This window comes from Pogona vitticeps, chromosome 6 (genome assembly GCF_051106095.1).
Source record: "Pogona vitticeps strain Pit_001003342236 chromosome 6, PviZW2.1, whole genome shotgun sequence".
NCBI classification, from domain to species: Eukaryota; Metazoa; Chordata; class Lepidosauria; order Squamata; family Agamidae; genus Pogona; species Pogona vitticeps.
Window position 1 is genome coordinate 116,008,768 of NC_135788.1, and position 23,382 is coordinate 116,032,149.

The 23,382-nt window shown below is 42.3% G+C and overlaps 2 protein-coding genes and 1 long non-coding RNA gene across 3 annotated transcripts; all 3 read left to right on the plus strand.

Moving 5' to 3' along the window:
* Nucleotides 1–199: 199 nt before the first annotated feature.
* Nucleotides 200–6,489, plus strand: LOC144583859 (vomeronasal type-2 receptor 26-like). The gene is made up of 4 exons (XM_078378800.1): nucleotides 200–1,000; nucleotides 1,732–1,944; nucleotides 3,885–4,011; nucleotides 5,585–6,489. The coding sequence occupies exons 1-4, from the start codon at nucleotides 200–202 to the stop codon at nucleotides 6,487–6,489; spliced, it is 2,046 nt and encodes a 681-aa protein (XP_078234926.1).
* A 3,146-nt stretch (nucleotides 6,490–9,635) lies between these two features.
* Nucleotides 9,636–14,248, plus strand: LOC144583766 (uncharacterized). Its single transcript, XR_013537700.1, has 2 exons — nucleotides 9,636–10,191; nucleotides 13,680–14,248. It is a non-coding gene; the product is annotated as an uncharacterized LOC144583766 (long non-coding RNA).
* A 363-nt stretch (nucleotides 14,249–14,611) lies between these two features.
* Nucleotides 14,612–21,819, plus strand: LOC110087672 (vomeronasal type-2 receptor 26-like). Its single transcript, XM_073003021.2, has 4 exons — nucleotides 14,612–15,446; nucleotides 17,462–17,689; nucleotides 18,552–18,678; nucleotides 20,216–21,819. Exons 1-4 carry the CDS (start codon nucleotides 14,643–14,645, stop codon nucleotides 21,124–21,126), a joined length of 2,070 nt encoding a protein of 689 aa, XP_072859122.2. The 5' UTR covers nucleotides 14,612–14,642; the 3' UTR covers nucleotides 21,127–21,819.
* The last annotated feature ends 1,563 nt before the right edge of the window (nucleotides 21,820–23,382 follow it).

Consider the following 23,382-nt stretch of genomic DNA (forward strand, 5'->3'; position numbering starts at 1 on the left):
AGGCATTCAACACTATGGTAGCACAAACTCTGTAAATGCATCACTGCTAGCGCATCTTACAGCTTTCACATTCAAGATAATAAATTATGTTGACTCTTTGCCCTCTCTCTGAAATGTGTTCCGTTTATTCATGCAGCTTTCTTATGGCTCTTCTAAAACAGGGATCAGTGAGCAGAACAACCTTCCTTCCTTTTATCATATGGTTCCCAGTGAGGACCTGCAGAATCAGGGAATTATCCAATTGCTTCTGTATTTTGGATGGAAGTGGGTATCGATCATCTCAAAGGGAACTCAAGTTGGGGAACATTTCTTATCCACCTTGGAGCAACTGCTCACCCAAAATGGAATATGTTCGGCCTTCGCAGAGATTTTTCCTAACAATCTCAGTATCAGACAGTTACCGGAAATAGTAGCTTTAGTCAGCAAGTTAGAAGTTTTAATGAGCAGCGAAGCCAATGCAGTTATCATATACGGAGAAGCGGAAATGATTACATGGGTGACTTTTCTTTTCATGGTGAACATGATGACTCCTCTAGAGGACAGGAGACCTGTGGTCAAAGTGTGGATTCTGACGGCACAGCTCGATGTCATTTTGCATGTCCTGCAAAAGGGGACTGATATACAGACTCTCCATGGTGCTCTGTCTTTCACCATCCACTCAAGGGAAGTTCCAGGCTTTAAAGAATACCTTCAGAATATCCATCCTTCTGATGAAAGGACCAATGGTTTTATCAAGGATTTCTGGGAGCAAGCCTTTGACTGTGTCCTCTCTGATTCCAGCACTCCAGTAGACCCCACTGAATTGTGTACCGGAGAGGAAAGGTTAGAGGACCTTCCTGCCCCCTTTTTTGAAATGAGCATGACTGGACACAGCTACAGTATCTACAATGCTGTGTATATTCTGGCTCATGCCCTTCAGGAGATGTATTCATCTAGATTTCGTACCAAAGCAAGGAGGAATCAGAGAAGGTCTGATCGTCATCACATGGAGTCATGGCAGGTAAGGTGTCTCCTGAAATGATGGCAAAACCAGAGTCTAGACAGTGGATTGAAAGTATTACTCTCAGAATACTATTGGCTTTTTTTATTCTTCAGGGTCTCCATGTGAATGTTTTCTTGTCAACACTATTACCTGATAAAGTTACATTATTTGCAATGACTTCAAATAAATGGTGGGGACGTGATGGCGCTGCGGGTTAAACCGCTGAAGCCTCTGTGCTGCAAGGTCAGAAGACCAGCAGTCGTAAGATCAAATCCACGTGACAGAGTGAGCTCCCATTGCTTCTCCCAGCTCCTGCCAACCTAGCAGTTCGAAAGCATTTTAAAATGCGAGTAGCTAAATAGGTACCACCACGGTGGGAAGGTAACAGAGTTCTGTGTCTAGTTGCGCTGGTCACATGAACATGGAAACAGTTTTTGGACAAACACTGGCTCTATGGCTTGGAAACGGGGATGAGCACCGCACCCTAGAGTTGGATATGACTAGACTAAATGTTAAGGGGAAGCTTTACCTTTACCAAATAAATGGCATCTAAATTGAGGCACCTCGTCCATCATTTCTACACCTGAAAGTTCTCTCCTGATGATAGATATGTCTCTTACATTTATCAGCCTTAAGCTTTCAGTTGTCTTGTCTTGTGAGACAAGATGACATCTTATTAATGCCAATATTAAACGAACAGGATGGTTTTTAACCCTTTAATCATTCCATGCTTTCCTCTTCCCTTTTAGCTTCATTCTTTGATTCAGAAGGTTTCATTCAACAACAGTGCCGGAGACAAGATTATGTTTAATGAATATGGGGCTTTTGCAGCTGGTTTTGATTTTACCAACTTGGTCACTTTCCCAAATAACTCCTACGTCCGAGTCAAAGTGGGAAGGCTGGATCCGCAGGCATTCTCCATCGATGTGGAAAACATCCAGTGGCATCAAGGTTTCATCCAGGTGTGAAGATAACTTTAAATGACTGCCTTCATAGTTTTCCAATGGTCTGTGAGATTATCATGATTGACTGTAATGCTATTGCTGTTGATGTAATTTTTGTGTAACTTGCAGTGGCTAATTGTAGCTAATTGATGACATTCCAAGGCCTATCTCTTTTACCCAGTCAAGTGTCCAACCAGGTGGAAGACCAGAACATTCTCAGGCACCTCATCAGTTAGCCATCATTTCTTGTAGTACCCTATTCCCCCGAAAATAAGACCTAACCTGAAAATAAACCATAGTAGGATTTTTCAGGATGCTCGTAATATAAGCCCTACCCCAAAAATAAGCCCCAGTGAAGTCAAACTCTGTCCTCCACCATTGTGCAACAACTAGAAGAAGATGACGTGACCATATTTGAATACATGTAGATGGTTGTACATGAAAATAATAAAACATTCCCTGAAAATAAGCCCTGATGCTTTTTTGGAGCAAACATTAATATAAAACCCTGTCTTATTTTCAGGGAAACGCAGTACGTTAGGCAAACCTTACACAAATACAGGTAGGATTCTGGCCAATAAAAACATACTACTTGTAATGTGTATAACTGACATATACACAGTTTTCCAACAAGTTTTGTTATGACACCTCATTGCTGACAAGCTATGCGCCCTTAGAGGAGAAAAACTTTTCACCTTGACTTTTTAAAAGGAAAAATAATGTATCTCTCAGTGGAAGGGAGCAAACAACGATGAGGGTCCTAGTGAACAGGGATGGCTTCTACCAGTTCTTCTAGTATCATTCCACTCTCCGAAAACAAAGCAACAATGGGATGCATAGAGTTGTGACATTCCATGGGGTGATCTCCAAAATGTCCGGTCCTCCACAGCCCTGCTCAGTTCTTGTAAACCTAAAGGTAGTGGTTATCTTTAGGGAGTCAGTCCATCATGTATTGGGTCTTCCTTTTTTTTTCTTGCTGCCTTCCACCTTACCCAGCATCATTATTACCTTTCCCAGAGAATCATGCTTTCTCATGATGTGTCCAAAGAAGGACAGCCTCAGTTACATCCTTTTTTGCTCGAGCGAATGTTCAGGTTTCATTTGATCTAGGACCCATTTGTTTATCTTTATGGAAGTCCACTTAACCCCACTTTTGCCCTATCTATCAAAGGTTGCCTTGTTGGAAAGAATAGACACGCTCACTGGTCCAGAGGTAGTTACTACACTTCCTACAACTCATGTCCATCTTTGGCCCACTCTAGGATCAAGGGACGTGGTGGTGCTGTGAGCTAAACCGCAGGAGCCTTTGTGTGCTGCAGGGTCAGAAGACCAGCAGTTCTAAGATAGAATCCAAGCGACAGAGTGAGCTCCCGTCGTTTGTCCCAGCTCCCACCAACCTAGCGGTTCGAAAGCATGCAAATGCAAGTAGATCAATAGGGACCACCTCGGTGGGAAGGTAACGGCATTCCGTGTCTAAGTTGCACTGGCCATGTGACCACGGAAGATTGTCTTCGGACAAAACACTGGCTCTATGGCTTGGAAACGGGGATGAACACCGCCCCCTAGAGTCGAACACGACTGGACAAAAATTGTCAAGGGGAACCTTTAACTTTGCGATCGCTAGGATCAAGCAGGTTATTCATAAAGCTCCATCTCACACAGTATCATCATGGTTCAACTCTTTTAAATTTGACTCGCGGCTCTCATCAAACAAAGGATGATGCTCCTTACTGTCACTGAGTTTATAGGTTCACATGCCAAGGATTTTCCATATCATTTGATCCCCGATCCCTTTAATTTAGCTAGGAATCCTTATGCAATGCATAACCCCCATCGTCACCATCAGAGTACACATTAGAATTCTATGTCATCCTCTCTTTTAATTACCAGTACATTTTTATAGCAATGTTCCCTCCAACGTCTTCTCTCTCCTTATGTCTTCCTTTGTTCAAGTGTAGGCGCCACCATCTTCTCTGTGCAATGACAAATGTCGTCCTGGTTCCAGCAAGAAAAAGAAGGAAGGGCAAAAATTCTGTTGCTATGAGTGTGCTTTGTGTCCAGAAGGGAAAGTTGCGATCCAGACAGGTAAGAGATCCCTGAGAAACAGCAGAACTAGAATCCTCTTTGACCATTCCATGGGTACAACCATCTACAGCACAAGCAATATTTGATTTTTTTGAGCTTGAGCAAGGAGGCATCTGGACCTCTTTGAGGAAAGCAGAAACCCTGTTCACTGCAATAGCACTATCCCATATTGACGTAACAGGGAAGTCAAAGGTCTCCTACAATCCTGTGCAAACAGAAGGTTAGCACGGTGCGACTGGAACCAGGACACCTCCTGATGAATCTAATAATACCTTGGGACAATTATGTGTGACTGTCAACACAATGTGAGATACAGAACTTACATTCATTTCTCTCATGGACAGATTCTGGGCCTCTTGGCAACCGGAAACATAACTTAAGGAAGTGGTGCCTCGCCAAGTGAATTTTAAAAACCTATTGAAATGCATTGAAAATGGGCTAAATACCTGCTCGTTTTGCGAAGATCCTCCATAGGGCAGCCATTTTCCAGTGCCTGTAAAGCAAGGAATCCATCCTAAAGCACAGCGGGGAGCCATTTTGCACAGCGGGTGGCCATTTTAGAGCCACCAATCAGCTGTTTTAGAATCATAGTCTAGCATAAAATCAGTTCCCGAAGCAGGGAACCGATCATCATCAAGTGAATTTTCCCTATCTAAACATTGTTTAGCAATCGCAAAAACCTCATCGTAAAGTGGATTTGTCGTTTAATGAGGCAATCGTTAAGCGAGGCACCACTGTATTTTGTATTCATTACTCAACATCTATGTCCAAACCTCTTTTGTTACTCTTCTGATCCACAAGAAATACAGTACATTATTATTACAAACTCTTTTTAATTGGTATTAGGGATTCAAAGGGTCTTGAGTTGGGAAATACTGAAACAATGGTTCAGGTGTCTTAGAAACATATAAACTTAATTCAATGAAACATCAACTTTGAAGTTTCAACAGAGTTATGAAATTATTCAATACTAGGTTATATACAGTGAAGTATTTTAGTTTCCATGCATTACGACAAGAAAAACGTGGACTGTGTGACTTGTGAGGTATTTTCGGACTCCAAAAGACATCTAGGTTCAGAAAATGAAAAATGGAATGAACAACACCTAAAACTAGAACAAGCTTTTCCTTTTGCAAGTTATTTCTTGGCCCCAATGAATTCAGAACACTTCTCCAAGTACAGTTTTTTAATTTCTCCAATAGGCTGCCTTATGTTCTACTGAGAAAATTGGCACACTGTTTTTCTTTTCCTCCCTAATAGATTCCATTGCGGGGATACCTATGTACCTCACAGCATGCACACACGATCCTCCAGGGTGTTTCTGTTTGTGGCAAAAGGTTGAAATCCGGAGAATGGGCTTAAAACTTTAAAAAGTTAGAAATGCTGCAGTATCTGTGCTTCATATATTTTAACCTGTGTGAATATTCCAACAAAATAGAATATCCCAGGTGCTACCCCATGCAGATTTAATGGCTTTGGGGATTGCAAAACAAATTGCCAAGGTGAATCCTTGTAAAGGTACATTCCAAAATGATTTTCAGACCTTGAATGTAGGTGTACTTTTCTCTTTTAGACATGGATTTCTGCACCACCTGCCCGGATGATCAATATCCAAACCAGAACAAAACTCAATGCATTCCAAACACTCTAAACTTCTTGTCTTGGGAAGAAACCCTGGGCATCGTTTTAGCTTCTCTGGCTCTTTTCCTCGCTCTGATCACAGTTATGGTGCTTGAAGTCTTCATTAAGAAACGGGACACTCCCATCGTCAAGGCCAACAACCGAAGCCTCAGCTACCTTCTTCTTATTTCACTCCTCCTTTGCTTTCTCTGCTCCCTGCTATTCATTGGCTGGCCCCAAAAGGCGACCTGCATCCTGAGACAAACATCGTTTGGCATTGTTTTCGCCCTTGCCATTTCTTCCATTTTAGCCAAAACCATTGTCGTGGTTGTGGCTTTCATAGCTTCCAAGCCAGGAAACATTTTTCACCAATGGGTGGGGAAACAGTTGGCCCGTTATATTGTCTGGGGCTGCTCTCTTGTGCAGGTATCCCTTTGCTCTATTTCGTTGGCTATGTCTCCCCCTTACCCAGATTACAACAAATACTTGATCCCCAAAGAAATTGTAGTGGATTGTAATGAAGGGTCAGTCACCATGTTTGTCTTGGGCTACCTAGGCTTTCTCTCCATCATCAGCTGCATCGTGGCTTTCCTAGCTAGGAAATTACCAGATGGTTTCAATGAAACCAAGTTCATCACCTTCAGCATGTTGGTCTTTTGCAGTGTTTGGCTATCATTTGTCCCAGCCTATCTGAGCACCAAGGGGAGATACATGGTGGCTGTGGAGATCTTCTCCATCTTAGCCTCTAGTACTGGTTTACTGGGTTGCATCTTTTCCCCCAAATGCTATATTATACTGCTGAAGCCTGAGTTGAACAGCAGAGAACATCTAGTAAGGAGGAAGCGTTCCGATGACTGATTCATTCCCATACCTTAATTATGTTTCTTCCAAGGTTCCTCTGCTAGGTATCAGTGATCCAATATGAAATATTTGCATATCATTTAAAACAAGTATCATTATAATGTGTATATAGAAGTATCAATGTCTCTATAAATAAAATTGGTGGGGGAAATACAGTGGTGCCCCGCATAGCGACTATAATCCATCCTGGAAAAATCGTCGCTATGTGGAATCGTTGCTATACGGAACAAAAAAGCCCACAGGAACGCATTAAACCCTATGGGCTTAAAACTCACCGTTATGCGAAAACCCTTCATCCAGCTGCCATTTTCACTGCTCGGTAAGCGAGGAAAGGGTGCAAAAACACAGCACACAGCCATTTTTTCTAGCAGCCATTTTGGAACCGCCGATCAGCTGTTTTTTAAACATCGCAATGCAATAATCAGTAAGCGAAACGCTTACCGATCATCACAAAGCGATTTTTAGCCATTGAAAACATTGCAATGTGATCGCTTTTGCGATCGCAAAAAACAAATCGCTGTGCGGATTCATCGTTAAATGGGGCGCTCGTTAAGCGAGGCACCACTGTATGTCTTTTTTGCCTTAGTGTCCTATCTCTAATGGAGTGTCATGATGAGATTGAACTAATAAGTGGTATAGTTTCTCTGACAGACTATGACAATTTTTTGATGAGTAAAGAATAAAGGAAATTTTCCTAGTGTATTTCATATGGATGTACATGCTTACCCAAGTCTTCAAAATGACTTTCACAACCAGTAGCCCTGTCTATATAAGGTCCCCATCAGCTTAAACCTTAAGTTTTATGTAGCAGTATACAGCATAGTCTAATGTAGTCCATTCTGAAGGAAATCAACCCTGAGTGCTCACTGGAAGGATAGATCCTGAAGATGAGGCTTCAATACTTTTGCCATCTCATGAGAAGAGAAGACTCCCTGGAAAAGACCCTGATGTTGGGAAAGTGTGAGGGCAAGAGGAGAAGGGGATGACAGAGGACAAGATGGTTGGACAGTGTCACCGAAGCAACCAACATGAATTTGACCAAACTGCGGGAGGCAGTGGAAGACAGGAAGGCCTGGCACGCTCTGGTCCATGGGGTCATGAAGAGTCAGATATGACTTAACGACTAAAGAACAACAACAAAAGCATAGTCTATCATAGTCAAGTAGGGCAGTGTATGTTAAGGTGTGATATGGTATGGTAGGAGGGCCACTGTGGTGTAGTAGATAGAGTGATGGATTGTGTAGGCACCCTTCAGTCTCAAGAGACTATAGTAACATGCCCTGTATGGAGGTTTTGGAACAGTGTCTCGTGTGGCTGAGAAGGCCTATTTGAGAGTCACCATCCCTTCCACACTGAAGACACATTCTCTGCCCTATCCAGCGCCCTGATTTTGCTGCTTTCGTGACTGCCTTTTTGCCTCGTCCTGCTGGACAAGGGTCTCTTCAAATTGGGAGAGGCCATGATGCACTTCCTGCCTCCAGGCTCAGATGTCAGGGTTTCCCATCTGTTGGGGTCCATTCCTAAGGCCTTCAGATCCCGCTTGCAGATGTCCTTGTATCGCAGCTGTGGTCTCCCTCTGGGGTGATTTCCCTGCACTAATTCTCCATACAGGACATCTTTTGGAATCCGACAGTCAGCCATTCCCATGACATGCCCAAGCCAAGGTAGACGTTGCTGTTTCAGTAATGCATACACTATAGTGTATACTGTATAGTGATGGATTACAAATCAAGAAACCTGGTTTGTATCACCACTTGTCAATGGAAACTCTTGGTGTGGTGGTAATGCTAATACAACTAGTTAAATAACTGACATACCTTGGAAAGTTGGATATGACTGGACAGCATGGAATAACATAACTCAAAGGTCTGGACTGGCCAGAGAGGTTAGTGGTTCAGGCATCTGGCTGCAGAGCCAGAGTTTAGGAATTCATTTCCTCATTCTGCATCCCAGGAATAGAGGCTACTTGTTTAGCTTTGGGCAAGTTGCACAGGATACCCCCATAAAAAAAAGATTGGTAAACCCCATCTCTGACCGGCTAGATAGCTCAGTGGTTTCAGTAATAGGCTGTTGAGCCAAAAGTTAGGTGTTTGATTCCCCACTATGCCATATGTGAGTAAAGTCAGACAGTGTAGCCTTCTGTGAGCTGACTTTGACAAGGAGAGCAGCTCCAGGTACAGTACAGTAGCGCCTAGCATTACGATGTTAATTCGTTCCGGCGAAATCGCTGTAGAACGAAAACGTCGTAATGCGAAAAGAAGAACCCATTGAAATGCATTAAAACCCGTTTAATGCGTTCCAAAGGGCTGTAAACTCACCGTCCAGCGAAGATCCTCCATAGGGTGGCCATTTTCGCTGCCTGTGCAGCAAGGAATCCGTCGCAGAAAACAGTGGGGGGCCATTTTGTTTACCCAGCGGACATTTTGAAATCGCCGATCAGCTGTTGGAAAATCGTCGTTTTGCAAAGAATCGGTTCCCAAAGCAGGGAACCGATCATTGCAAAGCGAAATTCCCCCATAGGAAACATCATTTTGGTGACAAGTGTCACCTAATTTTATGACAAGTGCTAGAATATTAATAGCTAGATTTTGGAAAGATAAACATGATATTAAATTAGAAGATTGGTATAATGAAGTATGGGACATTGCATTAAATGATAAATTGACTACTGAACTGAAGATGAAGAGAGGGGAAATGAGTTCAAATATTTTTATGCTATTTGGGGTAGATTTATTGAATTTGTATTAGTGAAAGGAAAGGGGAAAGCCTCTAAACAACAATCAATACAATTTTGGAAAAGAGGTTCGTATTAAAAGTATTGCTCTAAAGGATCCTGTGTTTATGGGGGTGCACTGTGGTTTAGAGTGCAATAGTAAGTATTTTGTATTCTTGTATTTGTTTTTGTTTTGGAAATTTAAAAATAAAATTAAAAAAGAGAGAGAATGTTTGAGGTCATCCTTCCCCTACCCCCAACCACTAAGAAGTTTACTTATATATGACAAATACATTTGTTTGCATTAGCCCGTTGTGTGTTGACAATGCTGACTCAAGAACCCTCAGATGACAGAAATTATGTTCTCTCCTCTAATTATCCAAAACACTATAATAAATTCACTGCCAACGTTCCAGTTTTTTTTTTCCCAGAAGGCCCTTGGGGGAAAAAAATTCAACTAACAACTCTGAAATGCTGATAAAATACTCTCCGTGTGCTATTGATGGCTGAGCTTAGACAGGAAGGCAGGTCTTGCAGATAGCCAGAGCTCCATCTGTTTGCTCGGTTTCAACTTTTTACCTGTTTGGTTGATCTTTTGGAGATTAGCCCTCTTGTGGTTCTGTCCCACCTAATGCTAACAGCGATGCAGTAGAGACAGGAAGACATATAGAGAGACTGAGAAAGAAGAGAAAGGTAGGGGAAGATATAGAGGGGAAAATACACCCTTAGGTTAGCTTCACCATCAGGAGGTTAAAATTGGGAATGTTGTCACTATTCCTGATACTACTGCTGCTTATCTTCACTCCTCACTTGGTAGATACAGTGCACGGCAGTAACTGTGCATCAATTGATGGCCTTTCTATTCCACATGAGTGGCATCAACCTAACGACGTCAACATTGGCGGCATCGTCTCTTTCATCCATCACCTTTTCCGCCACATTTTCTTCGTGAAGCGTCCTTCTGAGGAGTCGTACAACATTGATGCGTGAGAATCCAAATTTTTAAAATTTTCTTTTGACTGTCTTACGGGTGTGGAGATCGCTTTAGAAAAGTGATTGCTTGCATCTTGGTGTGCCACCTTGAGCCAGGGCAGAGAACGTGTATATATTTTGCTGTCATGGGGAGGGGAAAGTGTCCGAATGAATGTTGTTGGCAAAAACAAAATCATAATTTTCTGCCACTGGAAAAAAAATGAAATGAGATTTGTGGTCATGGTTCTCTTGCTTCTATGCCCCATTCCTGCCAACAGACTTTCGTTTAGGGACGAAATTAAGGTTCAAGGGAAAGGAAAAGAAACAGGCTTGTTACTGATTTCTTAAAAATCCAAAATGAAGGGTATTGATGTACATTTTATATAAATGTGGAAGAAAAAAGGGAGAATGGTTATATTCATTAAAAACTGGACACTTAACCATGTAATAGAGAGCCATTGCAATCAAATGCTTAGTATTGTTGTACTTTACCAGGAAAAATGTAAAGTGTAACCATGAAACAGAACCCATTGGCAGAATATGTAACTGGTAAGGGAGCAAGAAGGTTTGTTTGAGAACTTACAGAGTGTTAAGAACAAATTGACCACTCGAGATATAGGATCTCCCCGAGGATGTAGCATGTGTTGGTGGATACTGAGCACAAGGCTCAGTGAGACATGGAGAAGGAAGGAAGGAAGGAAGGAAGGAAGGAAGGAAGGAAGGAAGGAAGGAAGGAAGGAAGGAAGGAAGGAAGGAAGGAAAGGAAAGGAAAGGAAGGAAGGAAGGAAGGAAGGAAGGAAGGAAGGAAGGAAGGAAGGAAGGAAGGAAGGAAGGAAGGAAGGAAGGAAGGAAGGAAGGAAGGAAGGAAGGAAGGAAGGAAAATTCACACTTTTCTGGTTCTCTTCCTGGCCCCTCCGAGGGTCTTTAAATATAACAGAAATGTATTTTATGGTCACAATTCAGTTATTCTTCTTTCCTGGAGGAGGCCAAAGATGAGTGACTTTGGCTGCTTACTGTTCTCCTCAAAAAGTTGATCTGTTCTCATGTTGTGATGAAATGTAGAGTTTTGTACTTATGAGGAAAAACGGCAGGGCTGTGCAGCATGGGAGTAACATCAATGCACACACTACTCCTGGCATTGGAGGGGAGTAGAGTAGATTTGCCTTCACCCATAGACGGTAAATAGGAGTAAATAGGAGTAAGCCTAATCTCACTGTCAAGAGGGTTACATTGACACTAGAAGATCAGAGGCAAGCAGGAGGCAGGAAGAGCACCCCCAAAAATGGATCTCTTAAGGCAGAAGACAAGCTGTCTGGGCCACCACCATAAAAGAAAAAGCAGAACATGGTCTGATATGACAATGAGGTGGAAAGGATTTTCTATTTGCCAGTAATTTTATATAGCTGAGGCATAAAATATTTATTTATTTTTTAAATGAATCATGTGGTACAATATGCTCTGAGTCTCCAGCTACTTTATAGATAGCAAAATTTTTTACAGAAACCGTATTTGTTAAACAATGCACACTACTTAATGTGATAAGCAAAAGCTTATCATATGAGGTTTTCTTTTGTTTTCCAGGAGGGATGTGAAATAAGGTGCTGATATGAAATAAAAACCCATTGTTTCGAATTCAGGCTAATTTATGGATGGCGATTCGATATAATTTAAAAAATCAATTGCATGCTGAGAGTCTAGGATCTTCCAAAGAATTTGATGCATGTTGTTGAGTTCTGAATACAATGATTAAATGATAAATGAAAGGAAATGAAAGAAATATCTCCATATAAAATACCTCTGGAGATTATGTTTTTCCTTGTATTTTTATCAGGTCTTTATTTTTAAGCATCTGATATATAGGAGAAACATGTTCCAAAGTGGAAGTTCTGTTGTTTTTATGATGTAGCTCTTGCTTGGCTACTGATTTCTCCGGAAAATTCATGTTTCCTCATATTGTACTTCTCTATGAAACTCCTGTAATGACTGAGAACATTTAATTGGATTTAAGTCTTAGGTGGTGGTGGTTGTTATGTGTCATCAAGTTGTTTCCAACTTATGGCAATCCTATGAATGAGCACGCTCCATAAATGTCCTCAACAGCCCTGCTCAACTCTTGAAAACTCAAGCCTGTGGATTCTTTTAGGGAATCAGTCCATCTCATATTTGCCTCCCACCTTTCCCAGCATTATTGTATTTTCCGGAGAATCTTGTCTTCTTTTAATGTGTCCAATGTAGGACAGCCTCAGTTTCATCATTTTTGCCTCCAGAGATAGTTCAGGCTTGATTTGATCTAGGACCCACTTGTTTGGCTTGCTAGCTGTCCTGGGTATCTGCAAAGCTCTCTTCCAGCACCATGTTAATAAAATGAATCATTTTTCCCCTGTCAGCTTTCCTTACTGTCCTGCTTTCATAACCATACATGGTGGTCAAAATTACAAACATGTGGATGATCTCGGTCTTCATCCCCAGTGCCACATCCTCGCACTTGATTATCTTTTCTAGTTCCTTCATTGGAGCCCTTCTGAGATTCAGTCTTCTGATTTCTTGGCTGCACTCTCCATTTGCTCCCCCCAGCCCCGGAATAAGAACGCGAGACAACAATATGGATTTAATATGGGCCACACTTTATTTAATTAATTCAATCAGTTATTCAACTATTCTAAAAAGAGGGGGCCTGCTGTAGTGTGGAAACAGGAGAAGCTGGGGGTATCGAAATACCCCCTGAACCGCCATTGGGTAAGTCCCCGGCTCCAGGTTCCCACTGTCTTACCGACAGCAAGAACCCAGCAGGCCGCTAACAAACACCCCCAGACCTCCAGACATCTTTAACTGATGACTGTTGGTCCAGAAGTGGCCCAGCGCATCTTCCCCACACCGGCCCTGTAATCGCATGATCCTCAGAGCCAAAAGGTTAGATGCGCTGTTGGCTAACTTAATTACAAACGGGACACACCGAGACAACCTGTTTTTCTGCCCTCCTCGCCCGTGTGACCAAATAAACCACCAAAATGCCAACAACCCTTTCTCCAGTATGGGCTAGGCAAAAAATCCCCCCAGCCAAAAGCCAATTAGGCTGAAGGTCAAAAATTCCTATCCGCCCCCTTAAAAGGTGACCACCTAAGTCACACTAGAATTAGGGAGGGCGGGTGGGTGTCTGAACAGGGAAAGAGGGTGAACGAAGGGGAGTGCTTGCTTAAATAAGTGCACTCTCCCTCCCAACATGCTCACGTGGCTTCCAACAGTCTCACGCCATCCGGGGACGTTGGGGCAAAGAACAGCCATGCCGTTCCAGGGTGCGAATGCCTGTCCGGTGGCTGGACACTTAGATGGATGGTTGAACCAGGATTTACAAATTCTTTATCTCCATTTCTTTGTTGTTAACATTATTCTGTAGTTCTTCTATTGTCTTAGGTTGCTGTGATTTCTCCTTCATCTGTGCATTTCAGTCTGAACAAGTCAAATTCCTGCAGGTTTTTTTCTATCTGGTTTTTCTTTTCAACAGGGTGATGACAAAGTTCTACCAGCACACCCTGGCTTTGGTGTTTGCTATCAAGGAGGTCAATGAAAATCCCAGGATCTTGCCCAACGTCACACTTGGATTCCACATCTTTGACAGCTACTCTCACGCAAGGCTGGCCTATCAGGTCACCCTGGACCTCCTCTCCAGATCAAAAGCATCAAAGCCTAATTATAAATGTGGCAAACAGAACAATCTAATAGGAGTCATTGGAGGATTTAACCTTGAGATCTCGTCATACATGGCAGGAATCTTAGATCACTACAAGATACCGCAGGTAGGATTTGCTAATGGGGCTTGGTGAATGCCGTCTGGAGTCTTACGTGAAATCCACAGTTCCTCGCTCATTCTGTATTGTGCTATCATCATTCAGAAAAACAATGAGATATGGAGTAAGTTAAACAGGCAGAGTCTTACTTGAGATAATGTGCAAGCTTTGGAGAGGGGATTGGAAAAAGGCGGATTGCCCCATGAAAGGTGGAATGGATATAATAGGAATTAAAATCCAAGATTCTGCATGTAGAAATGATCCAGTAATAAATGTTTGCGATGTTTTACTGGCATATCAGTTTAGGCATATCTCAGTTCCAGAATTTCAAATTCATTGTGCGATAGTATTGTTGCACACACATACACACCAGTTGTTAAATACAGTATATGGTGCCACACTAATAGTTAAATTTAGTTTTTAAGCTTTTGGCACTCTTCAGCCTTCGAAATAAATCCAGTTGAAACATTTCTGAGAAATCAGTAGAACGTTTTGTCTCAAGTCCCATTGATTTTCATGGGACCCGTTTCTACAGGACAACTCGGGGGGGGGGGTGTTGCATGTTCACGAATGCTTCCGTTCTTTCTCTGAAACGCATGTCCTTTTTATTTATTTAGATGTCTTACGGTTCATTTGAACCAATCATGAGCGCCCATGCCGATCTTCCATTGTTTTATCGCATGGTTCCCAGCGAGGAACTTCAGAATAGAGGACTAGTGCAATTACTCGTGCATTTTGAGTGGAACTGGGTAGGGGTCCTCAGAAAAGACACTGAAGGTGGGGAGCATTTCTTATCCATCTTAGAGCCGATGTTGGCACAGAACGGAATCTGCTTAGCCTTCACCGAAACTCTCGATAATAATGTGGGTTTCTACTACTTGCATGAAATGATCCAAAGTTTTGAGAAAAATGTAAATACTTTACTGGATACCAAAGCCAGTGCTATTATCATATATGGAGAAACTGAAACCATTACATGGCTAACTGTTTTTCTCATGGCAAACATGCTGAGCCCTTTGCCTTATAGAAGACCTGTAATGAAAGTGTGGATTTTCACAGCCCAGACTGATGTCATTTTGCATCTCCTTCTAAAGGGATTTGATGTTCAGATGCTCCACGGTGCTCTCTCTTTCACCATTCATTCCAAGGAAGTTGCAGGTTTCCAGGAATACCTCCATAATATTCATCTTGCTGATGACGAGAGGAATGGTTTCATTAAACCTTTCTGGGAACAAGCCTTTGATTGTGTCCTCTCCACTTCCAGCAGCCTGGTGGATTTCAGTGACCCCTGCACGGAGGAGGAGAAGCTAGAGAGTCTCCCTGCCCCTTTTTTTGAAATGAGCATGACCGGCCATAGCTATTGTATCTATAATGCTGTTTATGTTCTAGTACATGCCTTGCATGCTATGTACTCATCCAGATCCAGTTCCAGAGCAAAGGATGATTGCAGTAAATCAGCCTCTCATGACTTGGAAGCTTGGAAGGTAATATCTCCCTTGAGAAAGTCTTCTACTGTCAAACATGAGTCCTGTATGGTCATCTCTATAAAACATCAACACTCTCCTTTTGCCTTACTTTGAAATCCTTCTGTTTCTCTCCAGATAGGGTACCATCAAATCCTTCATACTTTTATTTAATTCTCCAAGGATCATGGTGTAAGTTGTCTTGTCAACAGCTCTAACTGATATAGTTGATTGCTTTCCAGTTTCTTCCACGGTCCATATGCCAAAATTCTAAATCAAGAAACATTTAGACGGTTCTGCATCATGTTTCCACTGTGGTCAGTTAAAAGCTTCTGGAAAGCTTTTGAGAAAGTCCTGAAAGCTATTGTCTTCTGCTATAGCAATGTTGGCTAGATAGCTCATTTGGTTTAAGTATCTGGCTGCAGAGCCAAAAATTGGGAGTTTAATTCCTCACTGTACCTTTTGTGAGAGAAGCCAGCCTGTGTAGCCTTGGTCAAGCTGCACGGTCCTAGCATGCCCTCAGAAGAAGGGAATGGTAAACCACTTCTGTATATTCTCTACCTAGGAAACCCTGGATAGGGTTGCCGTAAGTCAACATCAACTTGACGGCAAGCGATTATTATTATTATGGTGATGTTAAGTCATGCGCTGTCTCTTCAACTCCAAGGAAATATTGGCTACAAAATGCAGTGGCAAAAGTCAGAAATCATGTCAATAATAAAACAGCACTATTTAAGAACGGTGTCACAAACAAGTCCTTCATCTGTAGAAATTCGGCAGCGAGTAGGGAGAAAATATATAAGGATGTAAGCCAATGAAGTGGGTAACTAAAATCCATTCCCAAAGAATATTTATCCCTGTAAAGAACAGGGGAAAAGCAAATCCTCAAACATCCTAGCAAGACAGGCGTACCTCCTTAGATCTCCAAAATGTTACATTCCCCTCTAAATAGATGTATTCTTCAGGAAATGCCAGTGAAGTCAAGATGCTACATATTCCATTGCAATTATCAGCATAACATGACTTCCAAACATGAATGTCTACCAACACTGATAGCTGATAGAATAATGGCTGGGAGATTCTGGGATATGTTATACAAAAAGTAACTTTTGCAGGCTCTGATCAGGAAAAGACAGCTTTATTGAGCCCAGGTACAGCACCTGCTTCTCTGTTTGGGGACCTTAAAGACCAAGGCCAAACGCAGGTGCGTGGTGAGGAGGTAGTGTTTAAAAAGACATGGGAACAAATGTACAAAAGCAGAATGAGTCAGAGATATTTGTGATTAGAAGTGGAGAAAAAGTATGCTCTTTACCTTAAAAATGAACTTTATTTTCCTTTTTTTAAAAAATATATGTATTAAATCATTGAAGTCTGTGGCCGCAGTATCACTAATTTCAGATCTGGGGAATAGGAAGGAGAAGGAAAGAGAGAAAGGATATAATCAGTGCCAAAAAGCCATTGCCCTTTTAAGAAGGAACTGAAGATGCCTGTGCCCATCGCCCTCTTAAAATCCCTCACTCAGTCCCTTCACAGTAACTGCCTTAGGAAACAATGGAAGCTTATTCCTGGTGATTGGGGGGGAGGGGGAAATATTTAAAAAGTGAAAATGCCATCTCTGCTGACGCCCTTCTATCTTGGCTGCAAGCTTTCTATCCATGACTTAGTCTTGCCCTGTGCTTTTTCCCATTTGCAAGAAAAAGGTTTTCATGGGAATGCACAAATATTGTTGCAGAGCATCTCAAAATAGGGCAAGGAGCAGGTTGGCCCCAGACTGTGCACCCTTCATTTAGACTTACAACAGGATGAGGAACGTCTGCACACGTCTGGCTTCGTGCACGCACAAATTGTGACATTGCACAACCTCATGCCTTATCAAAGGAATGTTAAGGTACAAGTTTTGGCTTCCATGTTCCTCATTTTGATGAGGATGATGAAACATGAGTTTTCCTTACTTCGTGGAGTAAGGAGATCATCCAGCATGATCTGAAACGACAGGCTATTTTGACATTGGATTCTCTTTTCTCTTTTTTACGAAGCTGCACTCTTTCATCCAGAGGACATCATTTAACAATAACGCCGGAGACGAAATTGCATTTAATGAACATGGAGAACTAACCGGTGGTTTTGATATCACAAACCTGATCACTTTCCCAAATAATTCCTATGTCAGGGTTAAAGTGGGAAGACTGGATCCACAAGCTCCCGTTGGCAAAGAGCTGGACCTCAATGAGGAGAAAATCCAGTGGCATCAAAACTTCACCCAGGTGGGAATAAAATGTCATCACATTTCAATTGACAGAGTTCAGCTAGGAAGTCATTAGCTTTTACATGAAGAAGAAGAAGCGCCTTCATACAGCTGCAAATTGTTTCCAGCACAAGGTAAAGGTTCCCCTTGACATTTAGGCCAGTCGTGTCCGACTCTAGGGCGCGGTTCTCATCCCCGTCTACAAGCCATAGAGCCAGCATTTTGTCCATAGACAGTTTCTGTGGTCACGTGGCCAGCACGACTAGACACAGAACACCGTGACCTTCCCACCGAGGTGGTACCTATTTATCTACTCACATTTACATGCTTTCAAACGGCTAGGTTGGCAGGAGCTGGGACAAGGGACAGGAGCTCACTCCATCGCATGGATTCGATCTTACAACTGCTGGTCTTCTGACCTTGCAGCACAGAGGCTTCTGCGGTTTAACCCGCAGCGCCACCACGTCCCTTTCCAGCACAAGAAGCATCAAAAAATAATATTATGACTGATTCAGACCCTGTTGACTAGAATTGTGTCCCTAGTTAATTCAGTGGAACATGTCTCTTCTCCTTATTCTGCTGATGGATACAAGAAACACTTCTATAGCACATTGGGCACAGGGTCTTCCATATTACCTGACCCATTTAACTGAAACTAGCAGTGGTGGAATATGGGATCTTTTGTAGAACACACTAGACAGTCCTCACCCCTACCACTAGGAGCAGCAGGAGAACCACAACCCTAGGAAAATAACAGAGAAGCACTGGTATTATGGTTCTCTATCATCACCTCTCTAACGTACTCGATCATTTTTACAGCAATGTTTCCATGAACAAGAATTCGGTCCTAAACTGTTTTGTTTCGCTTTGTTTAACTGTAGCTACCTCCCTTCTCCCTCTGTAATGACAAGTGTCAGCCTGGGCACAACAAGCAGAAGAAAGAGAAAGAGGTCTTTTGTTGCTACGACTGTGTTTTCTGTCCCGAAGGGAAGATGACAAACCAAACAGGTAGGAGATAAATGATTTTGAACAATGAACTGGTCAGGTATCCAGACAATGGATAAAATCCCCTTACTTGGCATAGTAAGTGACAACTAGAGTATGCCTGTTGAATCAGATGATATTTAGTAAGCCAGCGCCTCCATGGATCCAAAGAGTCTATTCTAGTGGCAGCGTACAACGCTAAGCTACAGGATTTCAGCCAAGGACATGTGACTGCAAAGATATGGAACCTTGAAGATGCAAACATTCTCATTGATAAATTTTTGCTTTCTTTTGAACCCGTAGAAAAGTGTTTGCTACACATCCTCCAATTCTTTTCTTGCATTTTTTTGTAATTTTTTTTTGGGGGGGGGGGCTCAAAAGGCTCATTGTATCTTGAGCGCCAACCTGGCCAGAAAAGAAGTACAGTAGGACTGCAGTATCCATGGGGTATCAGTTCCAAGCCCCCACCCTGTGGATACTGAAAACCACAGATATACAAACCCTATAATCTCTAGCTCCTTCTTGTGGCCAGTTCTAGTAATACACTTTGGAAACACATATTTCCGGGAGTTTTTATTTAATCTTTTCGAGCAGCTGATCCTGCACATATGGAGGTCCTACTATACCTGGTAAGATTTATAGGAGGTGGGAAGGAAGTGAGATGCTCCTTCTTTCAAACACTTCAAACCTTACTCCATTGCTCTGCTGTTACATGCTGTCAAGTCGGAAATTGACTTCCAGAAAACCTGACATAGCTTTCAAGATGAGTGAGATGTTTCAGGAGTGGCTTTACCAGTTCCACCAGTGGGTTCCCATAGCTGATTTGAAACCTGGACTCCAGAGTCTAATCTGTCATTCTGTCCACTATGCCACTGGTTCTTAACCTTGGGTTACTCAGGGGTTTTGGACTGCAACTCCCAGAAGCCTTCATCACCAGCTGTCCTGACTGGGGTTTCTGGGAGTTGCAGTTCAAAAGCATCCGAGTAACAAAGGTTAAGAACCACTGCACTACACCACCCATATATTGGTGATGATGGGCTTCGAGAATGGGGAAAGGTGTGTTTTTAAATTCTTGCCTTTTGAATCCTCTCATTGAGCGGTTGGAGAGCTCCTAAAATCTGAATAGAGGTACTGCCGTGCATACTAACGGTGGGAAAAGACTGTTATTCTTTAGGTAGAGCTGAAACTTTCTTGGTTCAATGGAAGACCTTTACTTAATTTCCTTCTCCTCATCCAATAAGCATTCCACCTACTTCTTATTGGGTTTTTTAAATTGGTCTTCAAAACATGTTGCATGGATGTCACTTGTAATCTGACCCCAGAAACATGAGTGGTTCCTTGATGGACAGATCCTTGAACAACTGCATGTCCGAGACTTTTAGACACAAAGAAAATTCACCTATCTGGGACTAAATCACACACTGCTGGGTTTATATTCTAGTTTCAGTTGTTGCCTATTTTGACTAGGAGTGCAGGAACTAGTGATAATCTACCTGGACATGTCAAGTAGATGTCAAAACAGTTCTTGTAATTTTAACATTGGTATATTCTCTACTTTTAGACATGGATGCCTGCATCAGCTGCTCAGAAGATCAATATCCCGACCAAGGCAGAGACAGCTGCATTCCTAAAGTTCAAAGTTTTCTTTCATGGACAGAAACTCTGGGCATTATTTTGACTTCTCTGGCCCTTTTCCTTGTTCTGATCACAGGTCTGGTGCTTGCACTCTTCATTAAGCGACGGGACACCCCCCTCGTCAAAGCCAACAATCGAAGCCTCAGCTACCTTCTCCTTGTGTCCCTCCTCTTCTGCTTCCTCTGTTCCTTGCTGTTTATTGGACAGCCCAATAAGGTGACCTGCCTTCTGAGACAAATAGCTTTTGGCATTATCTTCTCCCTTGCTGTGTCTTCTGTTTTGGCCAAAACCATTGTAGTGATCATGGCTTTCACGGCCTCTAGGCCGGGAAGCAAATTCCATAAATGGGTGGGAAACAGATTGGCTTATTGTATTGTCTGGTCGTGCTCCCTCATCCAAGTAGGTATTTGTGCTCTTTGGTTGGGTACATCTCCCCCATCCCCAGCCTTGAACACACATTTGTTCACTGACAAAATCATACTGGAGTGTAATGAAGGGTCGGTCACCATGTTTTACAGTATTTGGGGCTACATGGTCTTCCTCTCCATCGTCAGCTTCTCGGTTGCGTTCCTAGCTAGAAAGCTGCCCGACAGCTTTAACGAAGCCAAGTTTATCACCTTCAGTATGTTGGTCTTTTGTAGTGTTTGGTTATCATTTGTCCCAACCTATCTGAGTACTAAAGGGAAAGACATGGTGGCTGTGGAGATCTTCTCCATCTTAGCTTCCAGTGGCGGGTTACTGGGTTGCATCTTTTCCCCAAAATGTTACATTATTGTGTTGAGACCCGATTTGAACAGCAAGGAACAGCTAGTAAGGAAAAAACACCCCTGTAGCTAAATCTGCTTGCAAAGTTGGTATCTCAACAAGGCATCGAATGCAAATTATTCCATATGCTATTAATTCCCGTTCCTAAAAAGTCTCAATGGTGCGAGTCATTCACTTTTTTTTTACCTTGAGTGATCTACTGGAAAAATTCCATCTTGTGGCTCTAAAGCTAATATTAGTAATCCAATATGTAGAACAGAAATTCTGAGTAAATGACTAAAGGGGGGAAATACAGTGGTGCCTCGCTTAGTGATCACTCCGTTGAGCGATGAATTCGCATAGCGAGGGGGTCCGGGCCATCGCTGGAGCATTCGCTCAGCGATGGCCCCTATGGGGTTTTTTCGCTGTGCAATGATCGTTAAGCGGTTTGCTTAACGATTTTCGCATAGCGAAGCTGCACGGAACAGCTGATTGGCGGTTCCAAAATGGCCACCAGAACTTTTCACGCTGTGCCCTCGCTTACCGAGGGCGCGAAAATGGCCGCCCCTATGGAGGAGCTTCGCTCAATGGTGAGTTTTGGGGCCCATTGGAACGCATTAAACTTGGTTTCAATGGGTTTTTTCATTCTGTTGAGCAATGTTTCCCATAGCGAGGGTTAATGCGAGGCACCACTGTATTCTAGCTCACATTTCTATTTCTTACTGTCATTTATGGAGGACTGCAATACACTTTGAAAAATAAATGATGTTCTGTCTCTATAGAATATGACAATGTTTTCACAGTGTAATTTTTTCCCAAGGAACTGATATCATTTCTGAAAATATCATCCAGTCTTGTTAAAATAAACAAACACAGAAAAAGGGGTGGATTGTAAGTCCTGCAGACTCTCCATCAGCAGATATCCATTTTTGCGCTTCCACAGTAATAATTATTTTAGAAGAAGTAGCCGTGTTAGTCTGTGCAAGCTTACCAAGCAAAATCCAAACAAAATAGAACAAAACAGCAAAAGCATGTGGCACCTTGAAGACTGATTATATTTTTTAATGTAAGCTTTCGTGGATGACATCCAATTCTTCAAACATGCGGAATAAAATGAAATAATAGAACGCTGAAAGATAGGCACATATTATCTTACACACAATGCTGTAAGAGCAAGTTTGGGGGTTTTAAACTCTTTAGAAATCATTTTTTTCTTGTATGCAGCTCTCTTATCTTGTGACACAGGATGGGATATAAATAATCTAATCTAACAAGCGAGCAAAAAATGGCACACCTCAAACTGGAACAGAGGACACATTAGTAAAGTTCCCCCTTGACATTTAGTCCAGTCGTGTCCGACTGTAGGGCGTGGTGCTCATCACCGTCTTCAAGCCATAGAGCCAGCGTTTGTCCAAAGACAGTTTCCATGGCCACATGGCCAGCATGACTAGACATGGGATGCCGTGACCTTCCCACTGAGGTGGTCCCTATTTATCTACTCGCATTTTTACACACTCTCAAACTGCTAGGTTGGCGAGGAGCTGGGACAAATGACGGGAACTCACTCCATCGCGTGGATTCAATCTTATGACGGCTGGTCTTCTGACCATGCAGCACAGAGGCTTCTGCAATTTAACTCACAGCGCCACCCACATTAGCTCCACGTCAAATTTTGTACTCTATACGCCTCATGACAAGTTATCACATCTCCTAGCCTAAGGAATGTGACTGCCAGAAGCCTTCTCCACTAACTCTGCAAGTGAAAAAGTACACACACACACACACACACATGCATACACACACACATCTATATATATATATATATATATATATAATGTATATAATATTTATAGAGCAGTTCTCTATAAATTACATTATATATATAATGTAACTTTCCATTGCAAGCAATTAGATTTTTTAAAAATGCATAAAACACCTGAAATGGTTTTATACCACCTCAGCGTGATATCAGGTTTCTGTAACTCAATTCTATGAATGGAATATTTTGACAGTAGACTTCTTGGCTATTGAGATTTTTTCCCCACATGATTCTTGTCATCCAGAGGTGGATGATCTCAGTGAGGGAAAGACCATCTTTCAGGTCTTCCAGCCGCTTGAGGACTGCCTTCCAAGAGCCAGATCTAAAGGGGCTAGTTTGCATCTTTTTAGCCAAAATATGGATTAAACCCCTCATTCAAAACTGGAGCTTCCCCAGACCAGGCTTGCTGCCCAGTTTCTGTTTGGAGATATCCAGTAAAGAAGAATGCACCACCTTCGGAAGTCATGGCTTCCTTTGTTAAACTGTCTAGGTTGTTAAGCAGTTTCTCCTGATGCTCAACCAAAATGTAC

Coding starts and splice junctions, on each gene's coding strand:
- LOC144583859 (XM_078378800.1), top strand. CDS start 200: ATGGTTCCCAGTGAGGACCTGCAGAATCAGGGAATTATCCAATTGCTT. Junction 1,001..1,731: donor ATCACATGGAGTCATGGCAG/GTAAGGTGTCTC, acceptor CTTCCCTTTTAG/CTTCATTCTTTGATTCAGAA. Junction 4,012..5,584: donor GAAAGTTGCGATCCAGACAG/GTAAGAGATCCC, acceptor TTTCTCTTTTAG/ACATGGATTTCTGCACCACC.
- LOC110087672 (XM_073003021.2), top strand. CDS start 14,643: ATGGTTCCCAGCGAGGAACTTCAGAATAGAGGACTAGTGCAATTACTC. Junction 17,690..18,551: donor GGCATCAAAACTTCACCCAG/GTGGGAATAAAA, acceptor GTTTAACTGTAG/CTACCTCCCTTCTCCCTCTG. Junction 18,679..20,215: donor GAAGATGACAAACCAAACAG/GTAGGAGATAAA, acceptor CTCTACTTTTAG/ACATGGATGCCTGCATCAGC.